Raw genomic sequence first — 19939 nt, forward strand, 5'->3', positions numbered from 1 at the left:
CACCTGAGTTGGTGAGGAGAGACCAAGCTGGAGCTCAAATCTGGTGTATACTCATTTTTTTTCAGACAGTGGCTGTCAGTTCACAAAGAGACTTGTTATTTCATTGAAAATTAGTTTCTTCTGCCCCAGTAGTCTGAGAGCTGAAATTATCCCTGAGAAAAGCAGCCTGTGGACTCTTGAGATTTCAAGAGGCTCTGTGAGGAGGATGAAAGCCAGAACTGAAGTCTCCCCTACCTACTGTCTATTGGAGAAGGTCAAACCACCACCTCATACCCCTGTTTTCCCTCCACAGGAGCACAGAAATCCCATTCTGTCTCATTGCCCCCAGTGCAGCATCCTTATGATGGCTGGGAGAGGGGCCCTGCACAGAAAGGGTGTGGGAGTGCTCCTGGTCCAGTCCAGACCTTGGTCACAATGGATAAATCCCTGGCTCACACTTCTTCCCTTGGCAACCACACAGCAAAAAAAAAAGGAAATCAGCCTTGAAAACGCCGCATGAGCCTGACTCCTGGCACAAAAGCCAGGCTCTATTTGTCAGGAAATAAGGATGCTGTCGGAACAGAGCTGAGAGTGATGGGGGAAAAGGGGCAGAGGAGGACTCAATCTGCATTTGCACATTTTGGTATGACAGCAGTGAGCTGCAGACATCCTTTTCATCAGCTCAATAACAAATCTTCATCTAGGCACTTCTGCCTTAATTTTGGGACACAGCAGTGCCCAAGATGATCGAGACCACAGTGGGGCCAGCCTCTCCAGAGGTGATGCACCCTCTTAGGAGCAGCTGGGAACAGACAGTAAAATTGAGATAACGGTGCAAGATGTTTTTGGGAGTGGCTTTGCAAACAATTTTTTTTTCCCTCAGACTAATCAAGCACAAATGATGGAGGAGAAACCTGGCCTGGGGCTGCAATCTGGAAGAGCAATTGAAGCTCTTATTAGGGTAGACACCGCTGAACAGCCTGTTTGCAGCCTCGGCAACACATTGTCTCCAGCTAATTATCTTCCAGTGGCACAAAAAATTGTAGGATTCTTCAAGTTTTTTTCCAACAAAAAAAAAAAAAAACCAACCAAAAAACAAAAACAACACACCACAGATTTTCCCCCAGCCTACAGATTTCTCCTCTGTCTTTAAAACCTTCTCTCTGTGTAGCTGAGTGGAGTATTGCAGTGCGACCTCGACACATGAAACCATGGGGCTGCGACGCTGATAAGAGTGGTGGTGACAGTGCCTGGTGGCACTGTGACACACAGGGCAGAGGGCAGAGGCACCCTGCACAGGGCAAAGGGCTCCTGACGAGTCCATGGGAATTAACCCAGGGTTAACGTGGGTGAGACCTTCACAGCACAGAACCCTGGGGATAAAAGCTCTCCACAAACGTATTTTCAAAGTGATGCAAACTAAGGGAGAGCTTTAAAGCAGCCTGTGAAGGCACTCAGAGGGGTGCACAGGCATCCTAACCACCCCAAAGGTGGGCACAGTTCCCCATCCTAGGGCAGCTGGAGCCAGATGGGGAAATAAATGGCTTTTCAAAAGCCACTACATTTTTCACAGGCTTCTGGACAACGAAACAGGGGCTGCCTTCCCATCACATACCATGACAGAGATGTGGAGGATCCTCAGCTCCTCCTCTGCTGACTCAGTCTGGGGTTCCTCGGTGGGGTCGAAGCCAGGCAGGTTGGGGGCCCCGTCCTGGTGGTGGATGTGGAAGAGCAACGTGCCGTTCTCCAGCCACTGCTGCCGCCAGCGCACCAGCGGGATGTCATCCGTGTTGCCTGAGATCTCTGCAAGAGCAAAGCTGGTCAAGGGGGAGATGGGGAGCAGAGGCTTCATGGGAGATGTTCACCTCTTCCCAAAAAAATGGGCGGAGGGACCAAAGGATGCACGCCCACCAGTCGCCTCCTGCCAGCATCATGGCTGCCCCTACACAATCCACAACATGAAGGGCTAAATGGGAGTAAAACCATATTTCTGGGTATAATCCAGATGTGGGCCTCTCCAAAAATACAGTTAGGGTGCAGGGAGACAGCCCTTACTGACAGCAGTGATCCAGCAGTGTTGTTCCAGCTCTAATTTGGGCAGGTGTCACTCACACACTCCGTGTTAAACACAGCTTCAGACATTGGGAACACAGGGTACAGGACAGCAGCTTCATGGGATCACTGGGACCACATCACAAATTATTGCAGACAAAATATTTACCATCCTTTGTGAACAGTGAAACGTGAATCAGGCTGTGATTTCAGAGGTTTTCAGTTTTCAGCCATTTTCTACAGCTCTCCACCCAGGTCTTAGCCCAGAGACCTGCAGAGGTACCTGCAGCTTCTGCCCAACCCTATTTTCCCTGAGTACCTTTAATTCCAGAGTCTGGGGCAGTGAGACAGATGGACAAAGCTGGGCTGTCGTGGACATAGAGGACACCCAGGCAGAAAGAGCAGCTGAGGGAAGACATGCTCCAGGACACTAAATGCCAAATCAAACCTAATTCACCTGGCTGGCTCCAAAATTTCAGGGACATCCTACAGCTGGGTCTCAGCCAAAGACAGGGTAACACCAGCACCTCTCCCTAGGAGAGATGGGCACTGTTTTAATCAGTGTGTCCCCCTCAGACCAGATCAGCTTGACCATCATCTCACACCACCTCAATCTCAGCCATCAGCTCAAGCCTGCCGTTTGCCTGTTAGCTATTTTTTTGTGAAAATAGCAGATTTTGTTGGGATGACCAGAAAAAACACAACGAGCTTCCCACTGAGGCACAGCTTTCCCACCTGTATCTGCCCCATTGATGGCAATGGGAAGGCGCCCGTCTCGCTTTGCAAATTATCATCTTTATTTTGCTTGTTTCATGCTGCCTTCAAATGAAAACTGGAATTCAATTACAGCGCTGAAAAACAACATTTTAAATTTGCTGTTAATTAATTTCATTAGGCTGCCTTAAGTGAGCTGGCTGCCGGGGGAGGTGGGGAGGGGGGCAAAATCTGCATCGGGAACCAGGTTCATCCTCCCAAACTGATTTGATTAATCAAAAGAAACATTAGCCACAGCAAGTGACCTGGCAGATTGTTTGTGCTCAGCACGGGCCGTGGTTCTGGCGGTGATCAGTGCACTTGGAGTGTCCCCAGCACAGGGATGCTGAGCACTCCACCACGCTGACGGGAAGCAAAACCCAGAGTTAAGTCACCAGGAAGCCAGAAGCACTTTTGGAATTCCCTCTAACTGCTGAGCTGTGCGTTTAGGGACACGGATCCCCTTTGAAAAGCCAGTCCTGGGAGCCAGGAGGATTTGAAGCAGCAGATCTCCTCCTCTCCCACATGGTCTTTATTCATGGACTGAGAGGGGAAATCAAGCTTGCCTGCTTTCCCAGCTCCCCACGGCTTCTCAACTTCGTATGAACCAGCTCAAATGGAAGAAAACACTCTCCCTGCACCTGCCTGCTAATGTGAAATTATGGGTAATTAAGGCAAGAACTTTCATGCACAGCAGGAACTCAACATACTGACATTTGGAAAAAATGTAAATACCAGCATTTGCTCCATTGTAAAGAGTGAAAATAATAGATACTAAGTATGTGACATTGTGACATTTAGAAAGCTAGAGTTAGAGATGTTTTCCCCCTGATCTGACATATCATTGTAAAAGCAGCACCCTTCAGCTCATTAATATTTGAGAAGAAATCCTTGATGGAAGTTATTTAAATGATTAATAGATTATAGTAAATTTAAGCTTTAAAATAGGTTGTCATAATTTCAAATTTATTTAAACAGGCTTATTTTTTTTTAAAGAAAAATACATTTCAATAAAAAATGGATTCTTGTTTTAGAAGAGCACAATCCAGCCACAGAGCCTGAGCACGTTATTCTCTTTCACCAGACATCAGGACATGACCCTGCAGCTGCATTGCACGTAGGTCAGAAGTGCAAGAGATAAACACCCCAGAAATAGATCCACTGCCATCACCCCAAACTGGCAGGCTATGAGCCCTCCATCACCCTGCAGGACAAGGCTGCTCCACCATCTCTGCTCCTGCCCTGGCAGAGGCTCTCGAGGCAGTGCCTGGATGAGAGAGCTCAGCCTTGGACCTTCTCCTCCCTTCCTCAAGTGTCTTGGCAACACCTCAGCTGCCTCTATCCTACTCCATTTCTACCTGAAAAATTTCCACCTATAAATGCTTTGCTGCATCAATGAAGCTCTCTTGGAGTTTGGTTTAAGCAAGACCATGACAAGATCAAGACCAAGCTTCCTCCCTAACACAGCATCTCTTTACTCTCTCTTCTCCCAGTCCAACAGATTTCACTTTTCCCTTTGTCTTGCTCCCCAGGCAGACATCTCCCCACCTGGTGGGAGATGCCACAGTGACCCATGTAGCCAACTGGGATGATTTATCTGGATGTTGTAGGGTGTCAGCTCTGCTACGGAGCTGGAGGCGCCAACCCCGCTGACCAGTTTGTACACTGGGACCAGGATGTCCCAGAGGAGGCAGAAAAGTGGGCAGAAAGGCAAAAATTTAAAAAAAAGTGGTGTGGGGAGAGGATAATTTCAAGTTCAAAGTTTGAAAGATCTTGATGAAAAGCCTGGTCCCTGCATAGCTTTCATTAAGGCCTTGGATAGGAAGCCATTAGCACTAGTATTAACTTCTTGCACCTCTGTTAAAAAATAGCCTGTCTGAGTCAGAGGTTAATAACAGTAGGAGGCCACTAATTAGGCTGTGCCACATTCACCTGGTATCAAACGTGGCCCAGGTCCTTCATATCTGCAGGAGCAGCAGCCTCCAAAGGCCCCAGCTGATGCTTTTAAGAGAACTGCCACGGCTGCTCTCCTCCCAGACCATCTGCCAGGGGAGGCAGAAAGGTTCTACAGGAGCAGCTTGAGGAGAGGACAAAAAACCAGACTGAAGGTGCTGGAGGTGTGTGGATCTATACTTGTTTTGTTCTTATCCCAGACAGCCTCATTTCCCTTGGGACAGCTGTCCCACACAAAGCAAACCCAGTCCTTCTGGAGTCCTCCCATGTCCTCCTGATTTTGGGAGGCAGCACCTCTGTCACAGCCCAGTTCTGCACATGAGCTGGTGAAACATCAAAATCATGAGCCTGGTGCTGACCTGGACCTATTCCCATGTCCTCAGCACCCCACTGAGACCTGGCATGGTGGCACACAAGAAGAACAGCTCTTCTTAAAAACTCACATCAGCATTTTGTTAAAAAAACCCAGCAAAACAATTTTCCTCTCCATTTGGAAGCGTTTTGCACTAATAGATGCCTCCAATAAGTCAAATGAACTCTGTCATAATGCTGGTCTCCACAGATTCATTTGGTACAGCCAAGCACAGATTTTGACTTGGACTTGTATTTCCTCGTTAACATTTAAACCTGCCTCATTTTCCATCCGGAACCTGACTGTGTTTTAATTTAAGTTCCCCATTAGCTAAGGCTTTTGCTCCATGCCTAAACCACACACATCACATGCTTTAAAGGGCTTGAACTCAGCTAAATCAAGCCTTGCACTCCTCCCAGGGTCTCCAATGCCTGAAGTGACTCAGGAGACCTTCCCACCATGAGTCATTTGCTCTCTCTTTTGGGATCTCGGGCCTTGATTTCTACCAATTCAGATGTCAAAATGCTTATCTTGATACTTAACTCATTTATACTTCCAGGGTTTCAGTGACAGATAATTCATGGGATACTATCAATGTTTTTATGGACCTGCTTTAAAAATTCATATTCATCACTGACTACCCATATTTCATTTGCATTTTTTCCTGTCTCCAGTCTCAGGTAGGAAAAGCAGCTCATTCTGCAGGTCATTCTGCCTTTTCAAGACAATCCAGCTTTTCCATACCAGCAAACATTAGCCTCACTGTATATATTAGGAACCTGCATCGTGGCAGAGTGCCCCTGGGGGAAAATCTCCAAAAGACTCATAGATATGGGAGAACATAAAGGTTGGAGGAGAAGGCAGTGGTGATCTCCCTGGAGGCACTCCCAGGCTAGGTCACAGACATCACCCCACCACGCTGCCTGTGAGTGAGGCTGGTACACGTGAAGCCATGAGGTGCCACAGCATGGCTGGCAGCCAGCCAGGCTCCTCCTTGGAATGCAGGGCACCTTTGCTTTTGGGAAGGTCACCAGGGAGTTACATCCCAAAGCTGTGCCACGCTTTAGCCTTGAACCGGGACTTCAGTCCCAAATATGCCAGAGCCCTAACCCCTCCCTTTCTTCAGCAACAAACCCTCCATCACTCGGGGCGTGACGCTGAGCTGCACAGCAGGTTTTGAGCAGAGGACACTGATCCATCATTGGTGGGGTTTGCTCTGCAGCTGCTGACCTTACAAGGTGACAGCCACCCTGCCCCGCTCTTCCCCGCAAGCCCGAGGGCATGCCCGACCTCACCTGCCCCACTTCCTCTCCAAGGTTATTCTCCTTTCTCAGTTTTGACCTAAAGCTGGGGGAAAAACAACGAGCAGGTTGGGACATTCGCTAGTGTTTCATTTTCACTCCTCTCTTGTTGCTTTGCTCCCATCTGTCCTAACTGTGAGCTGCAGAGGAAATGTGGGAGGAGAGGCAAATCCTCCTCCTGGTCCAACACTCGGGTGACACGGTCATGTTCAAAGGAACCCAAACGCCCAGCCACGACAGGGAGCAAAAGCAAAATAAGGAGAATTCATTAATACACTTCCAAGATGACATGCTGATATAAAAACCCCAGAAAGGACCACATCTGTAGTTGATATCTCACCCTGCAATGCTGTCACGTCACCTCTTCCAAAGGGAAAATCAGGTCTCCGTGGAAAGGGTCCAAATGATGGAGAGGATCCCAATCAGCCATGGAAAATTACTGCCCTGGCTACATTGTCTCGCAGCAAATCAGCGAGAAGGAGGGCACAAACCCCTGGGCTCAGATGGTGCTCACCTAGAGAACTCCATCAACGCAGCCACTCCAAAAGGGTGAGCAACTCGAGAAGAAGAACCTGCCAGAAGAAACTCCAATTTCTTATAAAAGCTGTTGTGCATCAAGGAAATTAAAGACCAGTAAATTCTGCTTGTGCCCTGGACACTTTGTTAGAGGAACCTGTAGGTGCATCAGTAAATACAGGTCACCCAACAATGTAAGCCAGTAGGTAAGGGTGATCCAAATTGACAGACACGTTTCAAGGAGTTCTTGTCAAAATCCACCTCAAAGTTTCCCAAAGCACCAAAGTGGTGCTGGGATAAGAAGAAAAGTCATCTTGAAGCCCACCAGGTGGGGGAGGAGTAAGGGTTTAGTTTCCATGATGAAAGGAGGTTACCAAGAAGCCCCACGGAGATCTTTGTCAGGACCTTGGCTGCTCAGAAACACTCTGGAAGAGGAGGCGAATGACAAAGTTGGTCACCAAGGCTAAATTTATTCCTCTCAAAGCTAAAGCTGAGAAATGCAGGAGGAAAGCAGGCAAGGAAGTGGGCAGGTGAAACTCAACCTTGGTGAAAGCAAGCTGATCTGGAATCCTGCAAGTGATATTCAGGTCAACCATCTCGAAAGGCAGGAGGCAAAGCTTGGAAGGTTTGGAGGAGGGGTACAAGGAAGATGAGATATTGTAAATGGCTTTGTGAAGAGGAGAAAACAACTGTGTTAGGACTCCTCAGTAAAGGAACCAAACAACAGGGTGAGGACATGAGAAAAGCCTGTAAAGCCATCATGCCTGTGGAGCAGTGGGAAAGGCAATTCGCTGTTTCTCATTTTGCTAGGATTTACAAATGTAAAAACCAACAAAAGGTTCTTTTTCATCCACCATAAAGTGTGAAAGCACTACAAAAGGTACTGAATTCAGGGAAGACAGAGCTACCAGCAGCCATTGAGCCAGAGAGCCCAGAGGCACATCCTAGGTTGAGAAATCCCTGCAGCACAGACCTGGGCACAGGGAAAGGACCCTATATAGATATCCTGCAGTTTCAACCTTTTTTTTCTCAATAATCAGTGCTGGCTGCAGATGCCAAGGGACAACAACCCACTACCCCCATGCTGCCCAGTGTCTTGGGGTGCAAGAGTGACTGCAAAGCCATCTTTGTGTTACCCAGACCACCATTCAAGGATGCATCCTGCATCCATTTGGGAATGGTTGGGACCCTCTGCTCCCCCAGGCACGGCCCTATGGGAGGAGGGGGGACCCCAGGGCAGCTCCCTCCTAGTGACAGAAGTGATCCTCTTAACACCCAGCCAGTAACTCCCCCTTTCCAAACCCCAAATCTGTGCTGTCAGACCCTGCAGCCTCAAGATACTTGCCAAGATTCCCTTCAGCTTTACAAGCCAGCCAGCGATTTCCACGGAGAGGCAAAGGACTATTTATATCCATCACGGACTGGCAGGGAAGGGAATGGCTGGCCACTCCAGCCCATCTGCCAGGCACTTAGCAAGGCATCAGAGCATATCGTACAGAGGAGGTCAGGCAGTGGTGGTGGGACCAGCAGGGGACGTGGGGGGGATGCTCCACAGTGACCACAGGCGCTGCACACCAAGGGTGACCTTCAGCTCACTCCTACACACTCACCTGGGTGAGTGCTCGTTGTGCCGAGGCTGAGAGGTCAGGGAAATTAGATGTCATTTTGGCATTTCTGTGCTCAGCACAGGGAACAAGCACAGCTACTTGTTCCTCACCTCCCCTGAGGCAAGAGCCACGACCTGTTGTTTCCTGAGACATGGGATGGCCCTCCCAGGGAGTGAAACAGGAGCAAAACAACCTTGTCTGCTCTCCTGTCTGTGGGAATCCAGGGCTTTCCTCTGGCTGTCCTGGCAGGTCTGGGACCCTGGCAGGGGTCAGGAACCCCCCTGGACAGAGCCCCCAGAGACACTGTCTGTGATCTCTGTCCATGGAAAAGAGTTTGCAATCCTACAGGATGAATTACAAGCTCTGAGTGTGTGATATAAGTAATAATTAAGTGTGGCACGGGTGCAAAAGTAAAATTTTAGGATTCTAGATGAGGGGTCCAAAGGGGACAAGGTGGAGGAAATTGGGTGTGTCTTGTCCTTTTTCTCCTTCTTCATGCCCTCCATGTTTCACTGTGGTGTTGGCATTTTTCTGTTGGTTCAGGCTGGGGACACACTGTCCAACGTAGGTGACAGATATTGGCACGTTCTTGTAAATCCAGCCCAGGGAGTTTCTGGTATTTAATGTTTGTCACATCCCACTGAGGGCAGAGCCCCACACGCTGCCCTGCAGGACAGAGCTGGGCAGGGCAGCAGAACATGTGAGAGATAAACAGAATAAACAACCTTGGAACCAGCACAGACCAATTATGGCTTCTGCTTTGGCAGCGGGGCAGAAAGACAGAGACTTTCTACAATCTGGGAATCATCAATACCTCAGATTCTGACACCTGTCCACAGCTAGGCCAACAGCTTTTCCAAGAGGTGATCCTCCTCTTCCTCCCCCTGCCCTGGAGGGAGCAATGCTGGTCTCAGAGGAAGGCATGGAGAAGGCAGGCCTGCCTTCTAAACATCCCAACTCTTCCTAACAACATAAACTCTTTGGTGCTTAGGAGCTCTGACATGATTTCAAGCTCCATTTTGTGGAGAGGCTTTGAAAGATGGGAAAGGCAGAATGAGAGAGGAAAAAAAAATAAGAAAGATGTAGAAGAGGAAAAAGTTAACCGTGCATCTTGAATTTATCACTCTTGAAAGAAGAGCTTGTCAAGATGGCCAGAGACCAGCCAGTGCACAGCAAAGAATGGGAAGACTTTTGAGTCTAGTCAAGCTTCCTTGAGATTTACAGGAACTGAATAGAGGCATAAATCTGTCACCACCTGATGAAAATGGAGGTAATTAAATTTGCAGGTGTATATAATTGTCATATTGATGATCTGTATAAATCAGCAGAGCCAGCAGAGGCACAAAGCACACAGTGGGCACGGAGGGGCTGTTTGCCCACCTGCCTGGCCAGGAGACAGAGCTCTGGGGCACCCACCTCACCCACACAGCTCTGCCCACCACAACCTCCTCCTCCCCAAGAGACTTTCTCCAATTGTCCCCACAGACAATGAAAGCTGCAGGACCCTCCACCCCTTCCAGTCACCTGCAGCCTCATCCTGGCTACTACAGAATCTCCTGCCACTGCAGGAGGGTGAAGGCAGGACCACAGGCATTGAGAACCTGACCATGGAAATCATGGGGGTTCCTTGCAGCTGCTTTGAAGCTCTGAGCCCAGGTGCAAGTGGGGCACTGACTTGATCTTCTGGCAAAGACTTTTCTTTTTTTTTTTCTTCTTTTTTAATTTATTTTAACCTTTGTTATTTTGGGAACTTTGAAGCCTAAGCTGCTCTGAGGCAGCCACCTTTGTAGGAAGGAGAGAAAGTGCAGAATGGGGATTTGAAAGAGGGAGAGAAACAGGGAGGGGAAGAAATGGTTCTTCACAGCAGAGGTCTGCAACAACTCCTCCACAGTTTCTCCTACACCCCAACAAACCCACCCTGAGAGGCAGCTGGGGCTCTACAGGATGTAAAATGACCGTGGTGCCTTCCATTTCTCCACCACTGTGGACCAGAGAAACCTCTAAGGCCTTTGGAGACCTGCACACAAACCTTCTCCCCTGAGTCCCCAGGGTGGGTGCAGAGCCTCCTGCCCAGCCACCACAGCTCAGTGCCATGGGGATCCACATCTTCCTGCCATGCCACCAGGGACAGGAGCACCAGAAAAGGCTTTCCTGTCACCGTCACCAGCCAAGGCCCTTCGCACGTGTGACGGGCTTGGAGCTGAGCACCACGTACGCACGGCAACCGGATAATTAAAAATTAAGGAAGAGCTTCTGCATTGCAGTCCGAATTATGTAACACTGCTTTGGGTTTCAGCACCCATCAGCTTGGGTGCCCTCACACAGCAGCACAGCCCTGCCTGTATTTCTGTATTTACCTGCCTGTCTTTTCACACAGCGCTCGCACCCTTGGCAGGGAAGTGGGAATCCCAACGTCACAACCATAGGCAGGAAGTTCCCTTGCATTTACGTGGGGGGAAAAAAGGAAGGAAAATCTATTTCATGCTTTTGGTCCAGTGCTGAAATTTGAAATTGGAGATGGCCAGAAAAAAGGGGATGGAATCAGGGTGCTTCAGTCCAGCCAAGCACAAAAGAGTTGCCCTAGCCAGGACAGCACTCCCGTGATCATGGCCAGGGAGCTTCTAAGCAAGGGGCTGCTGTCTCTTCCTCCTGCACCAGAGAAGCAGGAGCTCATTTTAGCAAACAAGCAGCAAACAAAATCAAATCAAGATGAGGAGTCAGCAGCGTTTTCAGTGTCTCAAGAGCAAAGAGCCCTGCTGGACTCTGAGCACCAGTAACTGCACACTCCTGCATTTGCCTTAACCCTGCCAGTTCTGGCTGCTGCTGAGTCCAGGGCTCAACAGGCCAGCCTGCCACTTCCTCCTGCTGTTTCTTCCTGGCATCTCCCCTTTTTCTTGGCCAGAAACCCAGTGACCACACAGCCATGTCTCTTGCAGTGCTATTTCCAGGACCTGGATGCTGCCACCTGGTGTGAAACCAGCCATTAATTCCTGCTGTGCTTCACTCCAAAGGTCACTGCACCAGCCTCTGCGGGCAACTTCAAGGAGCCACCAAAGATGCTGTGGGTCACACCCACAGCGAGTGGCTCTGCCACCACTGCTCCTCATGCCCCTTGGCTTCTGTGTGGCTCCTTCAGTTGTTTGCTGCCTCCTGGCACTGTGCCTCTCCTCCCTCCTCATGGTCCCTCTTTTCCTGCCCTCCCTCCATTACCCTGGTACCTCCCTGCTGCTGGCACGGTGGCTTCACATCCACACTGCCTTCCATCCCCAGCCTGTGAAAGCTGGGAAGACCCAGCCCTGAGCTTTAATTACAATAAGGTCAGACCCATCCCACCACCATCCCACGGGGAGATGAGCACCACTTCCCAGGAGCCTCCACATCCCCCACTCAGCCCCCAGCTCCTGCAGGACACCCCTTTCTCCCAGTGTGTGCCACAGCATGGATGGACTGTGGGGCATGCTGGGGCTGGGGCTGAGTCCTCCAGGGTTAACCAGAGATGTGCCTTACTCTGCAAGCACAAAAAGGCAGAAACATGACAATAAAAGCTGTGGAAACCAACCCAAGTCCAAGGTTGACTCCCCTTCCACCATCCATGGAGGGGGATAAGCTACTTGTCCTGCCCACCAACTCTGAGCACAGCACCACAGCAGACCCTGAAGAGAGCAACTCCTGCTGAAAAACTAATAAAACTGGTTTCCTTTTTCCCTGGAAGGATGTTTCAGGCACTGCCTTGCTTGCAGATGCTTGGACACACATCTCAGGCCACTGAAGCTGCACCTTGGCATGAGATGGGGTGGGATCCTTGCAGACATTTCTAACTCCCCCCAGATTGTCAGGCCATACATATCATATCTGCAAAGACAAACTCCTGGCTTGCCCCCTTGACCAGCAGGAAAGCCAGCAACACCACAGCAGCATGACAGCACTCGAGTCCCCTCGCTGCTCCTCTCCAGAGCTCTCCCAAAGAGGCAAAAAAGACAGAGCCCAGCTATTTCTGCCTCAGCAGTTCAGGAAAGGTTGGGAGGTGCAGCACTGGGATGGCAGAACAGCCCTGCATGGCACAACCACCACTGGGAAAGCAGAGCCTGGGGGAGCTTGGGGCCAGCCCAGGGTGGTGGGAGGCACAGCAGCCTCTCCAGTCCAAACAGGAGATTTCCCAGAGGCTGCAGACACTGGGGACATCATTAGGGGAGCAAATGGGCCGAGAGCACAGCAGCAATTTCCACACCCTGCAGCCACTGCTGCACTGTAGAGGCTGGCAGGAAAATTTGGGAGCGGGCTGTCTCTCCTGCCAAGCATCCCCCTTTCCTACCAAAGCCACCCAGCTCAGCTCACCTGATCTGTGAGAACCCCGGGCTTGGTCTGGCGTCTCGTGTGGTGGAAAAGTCTCTCCTCCAACCCGAGCTTCCAAAGAAAAACTCAGCAGCCTCTTGTTGTTTGGTCTCAAGACAGTTTATTGCAAGTTATCTAAAAGATTTTCTTCTTGGGCTGCTTTGGTTTGCTCCCAGCTCAGGCAGAGGCACACACACACCCTGACATCCTCTCTATCTGCTGTCTTCTTCTTCTCTCCCCCTGCCCAGGGCTGCTGCTCTCTTTTATATGATATATTACGTATTACATGTTTACAGTTTTCCCCTAATACCTACTACCTATATTAAATGGTGCTTTTCTACTCTAAACCAATCTGTGAGTGCCAACATCACCAAGAACATGGAGGCAAGGAAGAAGAAGGAGGAAGAACAGGATCAGCCCACTTTCCTCCATCTTAAACCTTCTGACCCCCATGTACAAAGTAAAAACCCCCCTGTACAGGTGCTAAACCCCCCTGTACAATACTAAAAAATTTTCCCCTCTACTTTGTAGCTACTTCTACTATACCCTTTGTGACTGCTTGTTCTACCTTCAAAGTTGGTAACTTATTCCATGGCTCAAACTCAAAATCACAGCTGTTTGCAGCTGCCTGCCAGGGTCTAAAATGCTTCTGACCAAGGCCTGGAACCTCTAAAAATGTCTGAGAGACATTTTGAGTTCCCACACTGATCCACACAGGAGCCTCCCTGCCATGCTATGCCCTTCTTGCACTGCCTCCTCCTGCCACCCTCCTCAGGACAAGCCCCCTGCAGCCCATGCTGAGCCACCCATCCCCGTGCTGGAGCCTCAACCCGCAGTGCTTTTCTGCATCCTCAGCCCTCCTGCAGTGCCCTGAGCCCTCCACTCACCCCATCCCCTCCCAAACACTCCATGCATGGACCTATAGAAAGGGTCTTTTAATCCTTAAGCCACCTCTTCTAAAAAAACTACCCTGCTCCTTCCTCTGGGTTGGAGCAGCCCCATGAGAGGAGGGTGTTTGGTGGCTGTGGGGCAGTGGCACGGGAAGTTCCTGCCTGCCAGCCAGGGAAACTGGTTCCCAGCACTGTACCCTCGCTCTCTCACTCCCCTTGGGATGCCAAATTAATTGCCTTGTCTCCTGGAGCTTTTAGCTGGAGCAAATAAAAGAAAAAGGGGGGTTGCCAAAACCCATAATAAGGTCTACAGTTCCTCTGAGCTACAAGGGCTGCTTTAAATTTCGGGTTTTTTTCTTTCTTTTTTTTCTTTTTTTTTTTTTTTTTTTTTTATTTGAAGGAGGTTTCCATGGTAACTGTCTCCCATCACACAAGAGCCTGTCCTGGGGATATTTCGGGGTTGCAAATATCTGCCTTCCCAGGCAGCCACTGTGTTGTGACGGTGACATCGCAGCTGGGTGGTTTTGGCAGCAGAGGAGGGCAGGGGTGCAGGAAGGAGGAAAAGGAGGCACCTCTCCCAAAAATCAGGGTCAAGATCCTGCCTGCACACGTCAGCCAGGCCTCCACCCCAAAGGGCTCTGGCAAACAGGCTGTGGTTTTCCTTGGACCACTGACCTGATTTGGGAAGCACTCACAAGGCAGTACAGCCCTCACGGGGCCAAGCAGATGTGCCATGTCACACTAAGAGCAGTGGCACCTTCTGCCACCCTCTCCTGCCCTTCACCCAGCCCTTAAGAAGAAATTCTTCCCTGTGAGGGTGGGCAGACCCTGGCACAGGGTGCCCAGAGCAGCTGTGGCTGCCCCTGGATCCCTGGCAGTGTCCAAGGGCAGGCTGGACAGGGCTTGGAGCAGCCTGGGATATTGGAAGTTGTCCCTGCCCATGGAACGAGATGAGCATTAAGGTCCCTTCCAACCCAAACCATTCTAAGGTTCTAAGATTCTCCAATTTCTTTCCTCCACCAGGTTAGTTTTCAGCTGGATCAGCTCCCTGCAGGAGCAGAGCCAGCTCTCTGCATCCCCCAAGCTGCTTGCTCTGCTAGGCTCGTTAGTCATCCTAATTACTGAGAAGCCTCAGAGCTGGCCAGAACAGGGGCTGTGTCCCCTCTCACGCCGGGGCTGCAGACCCCAAACCTCTGTGACCCATGAGCCACCACCAGCTAGAGGGTCCCTTACTCAAGGATCCCTTGCTTCCCTTGGATGACAAATGTTCAGATCCCGGTGGATCTCAGGCTCTGCAGGCAGGAACCATGGAGGGAAGGGGCTCAGAGCCCTTCCTCACCCGTCAGCAGCAACGCAGACCCACAGCAGAGCCAAGTGTGGGCTCAGCTCCAGCACATCCCACAGCAGGCTCGAGGAGCCCAGCACGGGTCAGCATCCATCCCAGGATCAGAAACACCAGCCAGCCCACGGAGCAGGGCACGCTCTCCTCTGGGTCATTCCTCAGCAAAAAGCTGTGCTGGGACAGCCAGAACCCAAAAATCAAAAATCAAAAATCAAAAACCTTCCCTTAGCTAGACAAATCTTCCCTTATCTAGGCAAATCCCCCAGCTTGGGGTGAGCCACCAGCCACAGCTGCAGAGATGCCAGAGCCCAGCAATTTGGAAGTAAAAGGACAACCAGTCTTAAATGACAGAGCTGTCATCATCCAGGCACTGCCTTAATCCCACCAGGCAAAAATTCCTTCATTTGAAGGACTGCTCTGCAGCAAGGCTCCAAGAGAGAGGATTTCAGTCTCTGTTGAGCTGGCGAAGCGACCATGAAAAAATAAAACATAATAGAAAATAAAATTAAACTGAATTAAACAGAATAGAATAGCATAGAAGAGCATAAAGTAAAGTAAAATAAAGTAAAACAAAATAAAGTAAAATAAAATAAAGTAAAAATAAAATAAAATATAAATTATTAAATAAAATAAGATAAACTATAAAATATAAAATATACAAAATAAAATATAAAATATACAAAATAAAAATAAAATAAAATATTAAATATTAGATAAAATAAGATAAAATAAAAATATAAAATATTTTTAAAACTATAAAAAATAAAATAAAATAAAATAAAATAAAATAAAATAAAATAAAATAAAATAAAATAAAATAAAATAAAATAAAATAAAATAAAATAAAATAAAATAAAATAAAATAAAATAAAATAAAATAAAATAAAATAAAATATGGGATGCAGCCCAGGAGCAAATGCCATTGGAACATGGAGAGGAAGCCAGAGGTGAGACAGTGGCATCAGTATGGCTGCCCAAGGGTCCCCTTCAGCAGTGGAATCACAGCCAATTCCAGGGGTGTAAGACCCATCAGAAATCTTTGGGGGTCTTTGAGGAGTGCCAGCATGGGCGGCCCAGCCCCCAAAACTGGGACAGGTCTCAGGGCAGGAACTGGACCAAGCCTGAGCATCCCTGCCTGGATGTGGGTTGTGGGTTCAGGAAGGGAGACAAAACAGGGGGCCAGGAGCCCTGCAGCCCCCTTGGCTGAGTCCCTGCCCACCCTGCCAGACCCTGGAAAGGCCAAGCAGCCCCCATCCCACTCCCCCCCTGCTTTCTGGGTCAGCCAGATCCCCTCCCAGCCCCGCTGCAGCCAGCTGGATGCATGGTTGCTGTGGCAACGGGTTCCCAGAGATGAAATCCTTATTTCTTACTTTTTCTTCCCTTGGTTAAGGGGGAAAAAAAATATACAAGAGGCCCTGTATATCCCCCGTGGCACGGAAACGCCCGTGTCCAGCAAGAGAGGGGGTCTGCAGTGGGCACAGCGTGGGGACAAGGTGCCCCAAGGTGAGGATGGGGACGTGCACACTGTGCCTCCCTCCTCCATCGCCCCCAGTTTGGCCACAGGGGCCTCCCTGCTCCTCCCTGGGATGCTGTCAGCTTTCCTGCAGCGTTTTCCACCCCGTTTTAAGGTTTTAAGGGCTGGCCCTACTCACAGCTGAGGTGGGTGCTGGGCTCCAGTGCCTGGAAGAGGGAATGTTACCAGGCACGGGGTGTCCCCGGTGCTTCAGTGGCTCTGAGCAGGTCACCTCGCTCCAGGCTCTGCACTGTCACCCTAATTCTTAAGATTTTCTAAAGCCTTCTGAGTTTACATTTTATTAGAGAACTTTCCCACATGATTTCTACAAATAACATATTGATTTACATTCTTTTACGGAGGTAGAAAAACTTAATGTACTAGTGGTTTGTCCAATGTCTTTGGAGAGGTGACCCATTCACTCTCCAATCCAATGTCACCTTTGAGAAAATATAAAAGGTGGAGTCAGAGAAATAAACCATCTTCTTTACCTTGCAAATAGCAAGTGGCTCACATTGTGCTTTCACGTGTCCTATAGTGACACTGCACCCCCAGGAAAAGGGATGTGGTTATGCTGCATGGCCAAGAGGAGGGGCTGGAATGGGGTCCCACCAGCAGTTTTCACCCAATTATTAGATGAGCTATTAGACAAGCATGTCCTGCCCCACCAGGTGCTCCAGGGCAGGGCCAGGGTAGGATGTGTCCCTTTCATAGATCCCTCTCTGCTTTGCTGGAAACTCTGGAAGCCCCCAAGCCTTGGGGACAAACATCTCACACAGCAAAACAGACAGCCAGGAGCACTCTGGGTGCCACAACAATGTTCCACCACCAGCAGCAACCACTCCAGGAGGAGGCAGCAAGAACGTGGCACTCCTGGATTTCCAGCAGGCAAACACCTCAAGCATCCATCTCAAATCCATGGGAACAGGGGCTCAGACCCCAGCCAGCCCAGCTGCGGGCAGCAGGAAGGGATTCAGTGAATCCCACTGCCAGGATGGGTGTTGCTAAGGGGCAGGAGGGCAGCTGAGGTGGGGTGTTTTGGGCTCCCTTCCCCACCAGAGCTGCTGGGACCTCCTGAGGTGAATCCCCCGCTGCCCTGCAAGCCACCCAGCAGGAAGAGGACAGCAGCTGTCCCCTCGCTGGGCCTGCCAGAGCCCAGATCACACCCGCGGGTTTCAGAGCACGCGACAGTGCCCAGGATCAAAGCCAAGTCCAATTAATGGCTCACAATCTTATTAGAGAAATTATTGCAGGATCTTGAGCAAAAGTCCGATATATCCACTCCATTCCATTAGTCAGGCTCATTTAGTAATTCAATCAATCTAAGCACGGCAATTGAGCTCCCCTGGTATCATTTAACTTGGTTATTCTCTAGGTACTTAAGAATTTCTTAATATTTGCTTCATTATTTCACCATAACACCTATTCCCAGGTGCAGGGCTCACGCTGTGGGCCCCATGGTGGAGTCAGCCCTGCTGCAGCCCTCTGCCAGGCTCTGCTCTCATGAGATGGTGACAGATGATGGTGGGGATGGGGCCTCTGGTGGTGCTGCCCCTGGGAATTAAGCCAAGCCAGGGAATGGCACCCCAACACCCCAAGAACTGCTTCCCAGTGAGAACGGAGTGCTGGGACCAAAGAGCTGCCCTGTGTGCCAACAGCTTTGGGACCCCCAGCCAGCATCCAGATGCAGGTGAGAGGAACAATGCTCAATAGGATGCTCTTCTCACTTGACATGGAACTGGAAATAAGTATGGGATAATGCAACCCTGCAGCTCCTTGGCTCCTGCTTCCCTCCTCCAGGGCCTTTTAGGAGCTGGGGGTAGAGGACAGAGCGGGAGGACACAATCTCCAGCAGGCCACAGCAGCAGGGAAGTGTGTGGGACAAGGATGAGAGCTGGCAGGAGTCACATCTGGCCAGAGCCGGGCGTGCGCGCCGGTGGCCGTCACCCCGATCAGCAGCAGCCACATCCCTCCCTGATCTGCCTCACATCCCTACAACCCCCCACCCCAAATCCTGTTATTAACCCAGGGAAGTAAGGGCCAGAGCCTCCAGAAGTAGAGCCAAGAGCTTAGCTAGGATTTAACCCAAAAAAAATTGATTAGATATTTCGGGGAGATATTCAAGAGCAGTTAAATATGCCCAGCTCATCGGTGCCTTTGAAAAATCTCACCCCTCTAAAAAATTAGAATTGATTTTGTATTTAAAAAGGAATCTATTTAATTTAAAAGTAAGATAATTTGAAATCGTGACAGCTTGTATTAAGGCTGGAGTTTATGATAATCTATTAAACTCATTGAAGTTAAGAACCATCTCCCATCCTCTGCTGCGGAGGCTCCCGGGAGGGCAGTGGGGAGTGGGAAGTGGGGAGATGAGGGGCTGCACTGCCCTAATTCACAGCACACCAATTGGGCTGGAAACCTGCAGAGCCAGAAGCAGCTCCTTCAGCTCCTCCACACTCAGGGGAAAAGAAAACAGCATGCAAAAAACTACCCAGTATTTCAAGATCTTGAAATATCAGGCACCCAGAAAGCACAAGTTCAACTCATCAGCTCTGCTTTCTCATTTCTCAAGTCGATTTTACACTCAAAAAGGTATTTCCAGACTTTACTTTTCAAACATTTATTGCATTACAGAGAAGGCAAAGGAGTCAAAGACTCTGTCTTTGGCGTGGTTTTTAATTGCATCACAAATCTCCCTCGACCCCAAGGGGGCTGAGGAAAGCCAGGATGCTCAGGATGCTCGTAAATACCCCTCTTGCCACTTTATAACCTGAAAAGGATGGGGCCTGAAAAAATTAGCAGCCTGCAGGAGTATGAATCCAGTTAATGACATATCAAATGTGGCTGGATGCTGCCGAGCCAAGCAGTGAGGGAGAAGGGGGTGTGAAGGCGAGCGGACAGGGAATATTGAGCTGCAAATTAGCATTTCTTAATAGCCACCAACCAGCAAAATGCTTCCTCCCTGCAGGAAAAAATACAACTAATGCAACAAACACAAAATGAGATGAAAGGCGACCATTGCAAATGAAGGTTTGCCTGATTTAAAGCGGGATGGAAGCAGGATGAAAGCAGGTGATTCGAAATGCGGAGCGCAGCAAGCGGCCCCATCCCGGCTCCCACACCCTCGGCACTGCCCAAAAATTCAGGAGCTGGGAGAAAACCCAACAGTAAAATGGGGAGATGGTGTTGGAGACCCCTTAGGGATAAACATAAACTAGTGTGGGGTTTATTGGTGAGAGCCCTGAGCTGCTCCTGAGCAAGCACAGGCAACGAGGCAGCACGTGCGCAGGAAGGCGGCCAGCACAATTAAAACTTGCTCCACTCATTAGCAAAAAGAGCTGCAAAGCAG

At 49.7% G+C, this 19939-nt stretch overlaps 1 protein-coding gene across 7 annotated transcripts in view; it reads right to left on the minus strand.

Moving 5' to 3' along the window:
- The window catches only part of ASTN1 (astrotactin 1), a 68423-nt gene that overhangs the window by 44542 nt on the left and 3942 nt on the right, over window positions 1–19939 (minus strand). For 6 of the 7 annotated variants that reach the window (XR_014957121.1, XR_014957123.1, XR_014957122.1 and 3 more), the window contains exon 2: window positions 1595–1782. Coding sequence is in view for 4 of the 7 variants with exons in the window: in XM_021545972.3 (XP_021401647.1) it covers window positions 1595–1782 (188 nt within the window). In the remaining 3 variants the exon portion in view is untranslated. Of the gene's footprint in view, window positions 1–1594; window positions 1783–12848; window positions 13254–19939 lie in introns of those variants that run through there. The other variant, XM_085586658.1, reaches the window with a different exon arrangement.

This window comes from Lonchura striata, chromosome 8 (genome assembly GCF_050655825.1).
Source record: "Lonchura striata isolate lonStrDom1 chromosome 8, ASM5065582v1, whole genome shotgun sequence".
Lineage (NCBI taxonomy): Eukaryota > Metazoa > Chordata > Aves > Passeriformes > Estrildidae > Lonchura > Lonchura striata.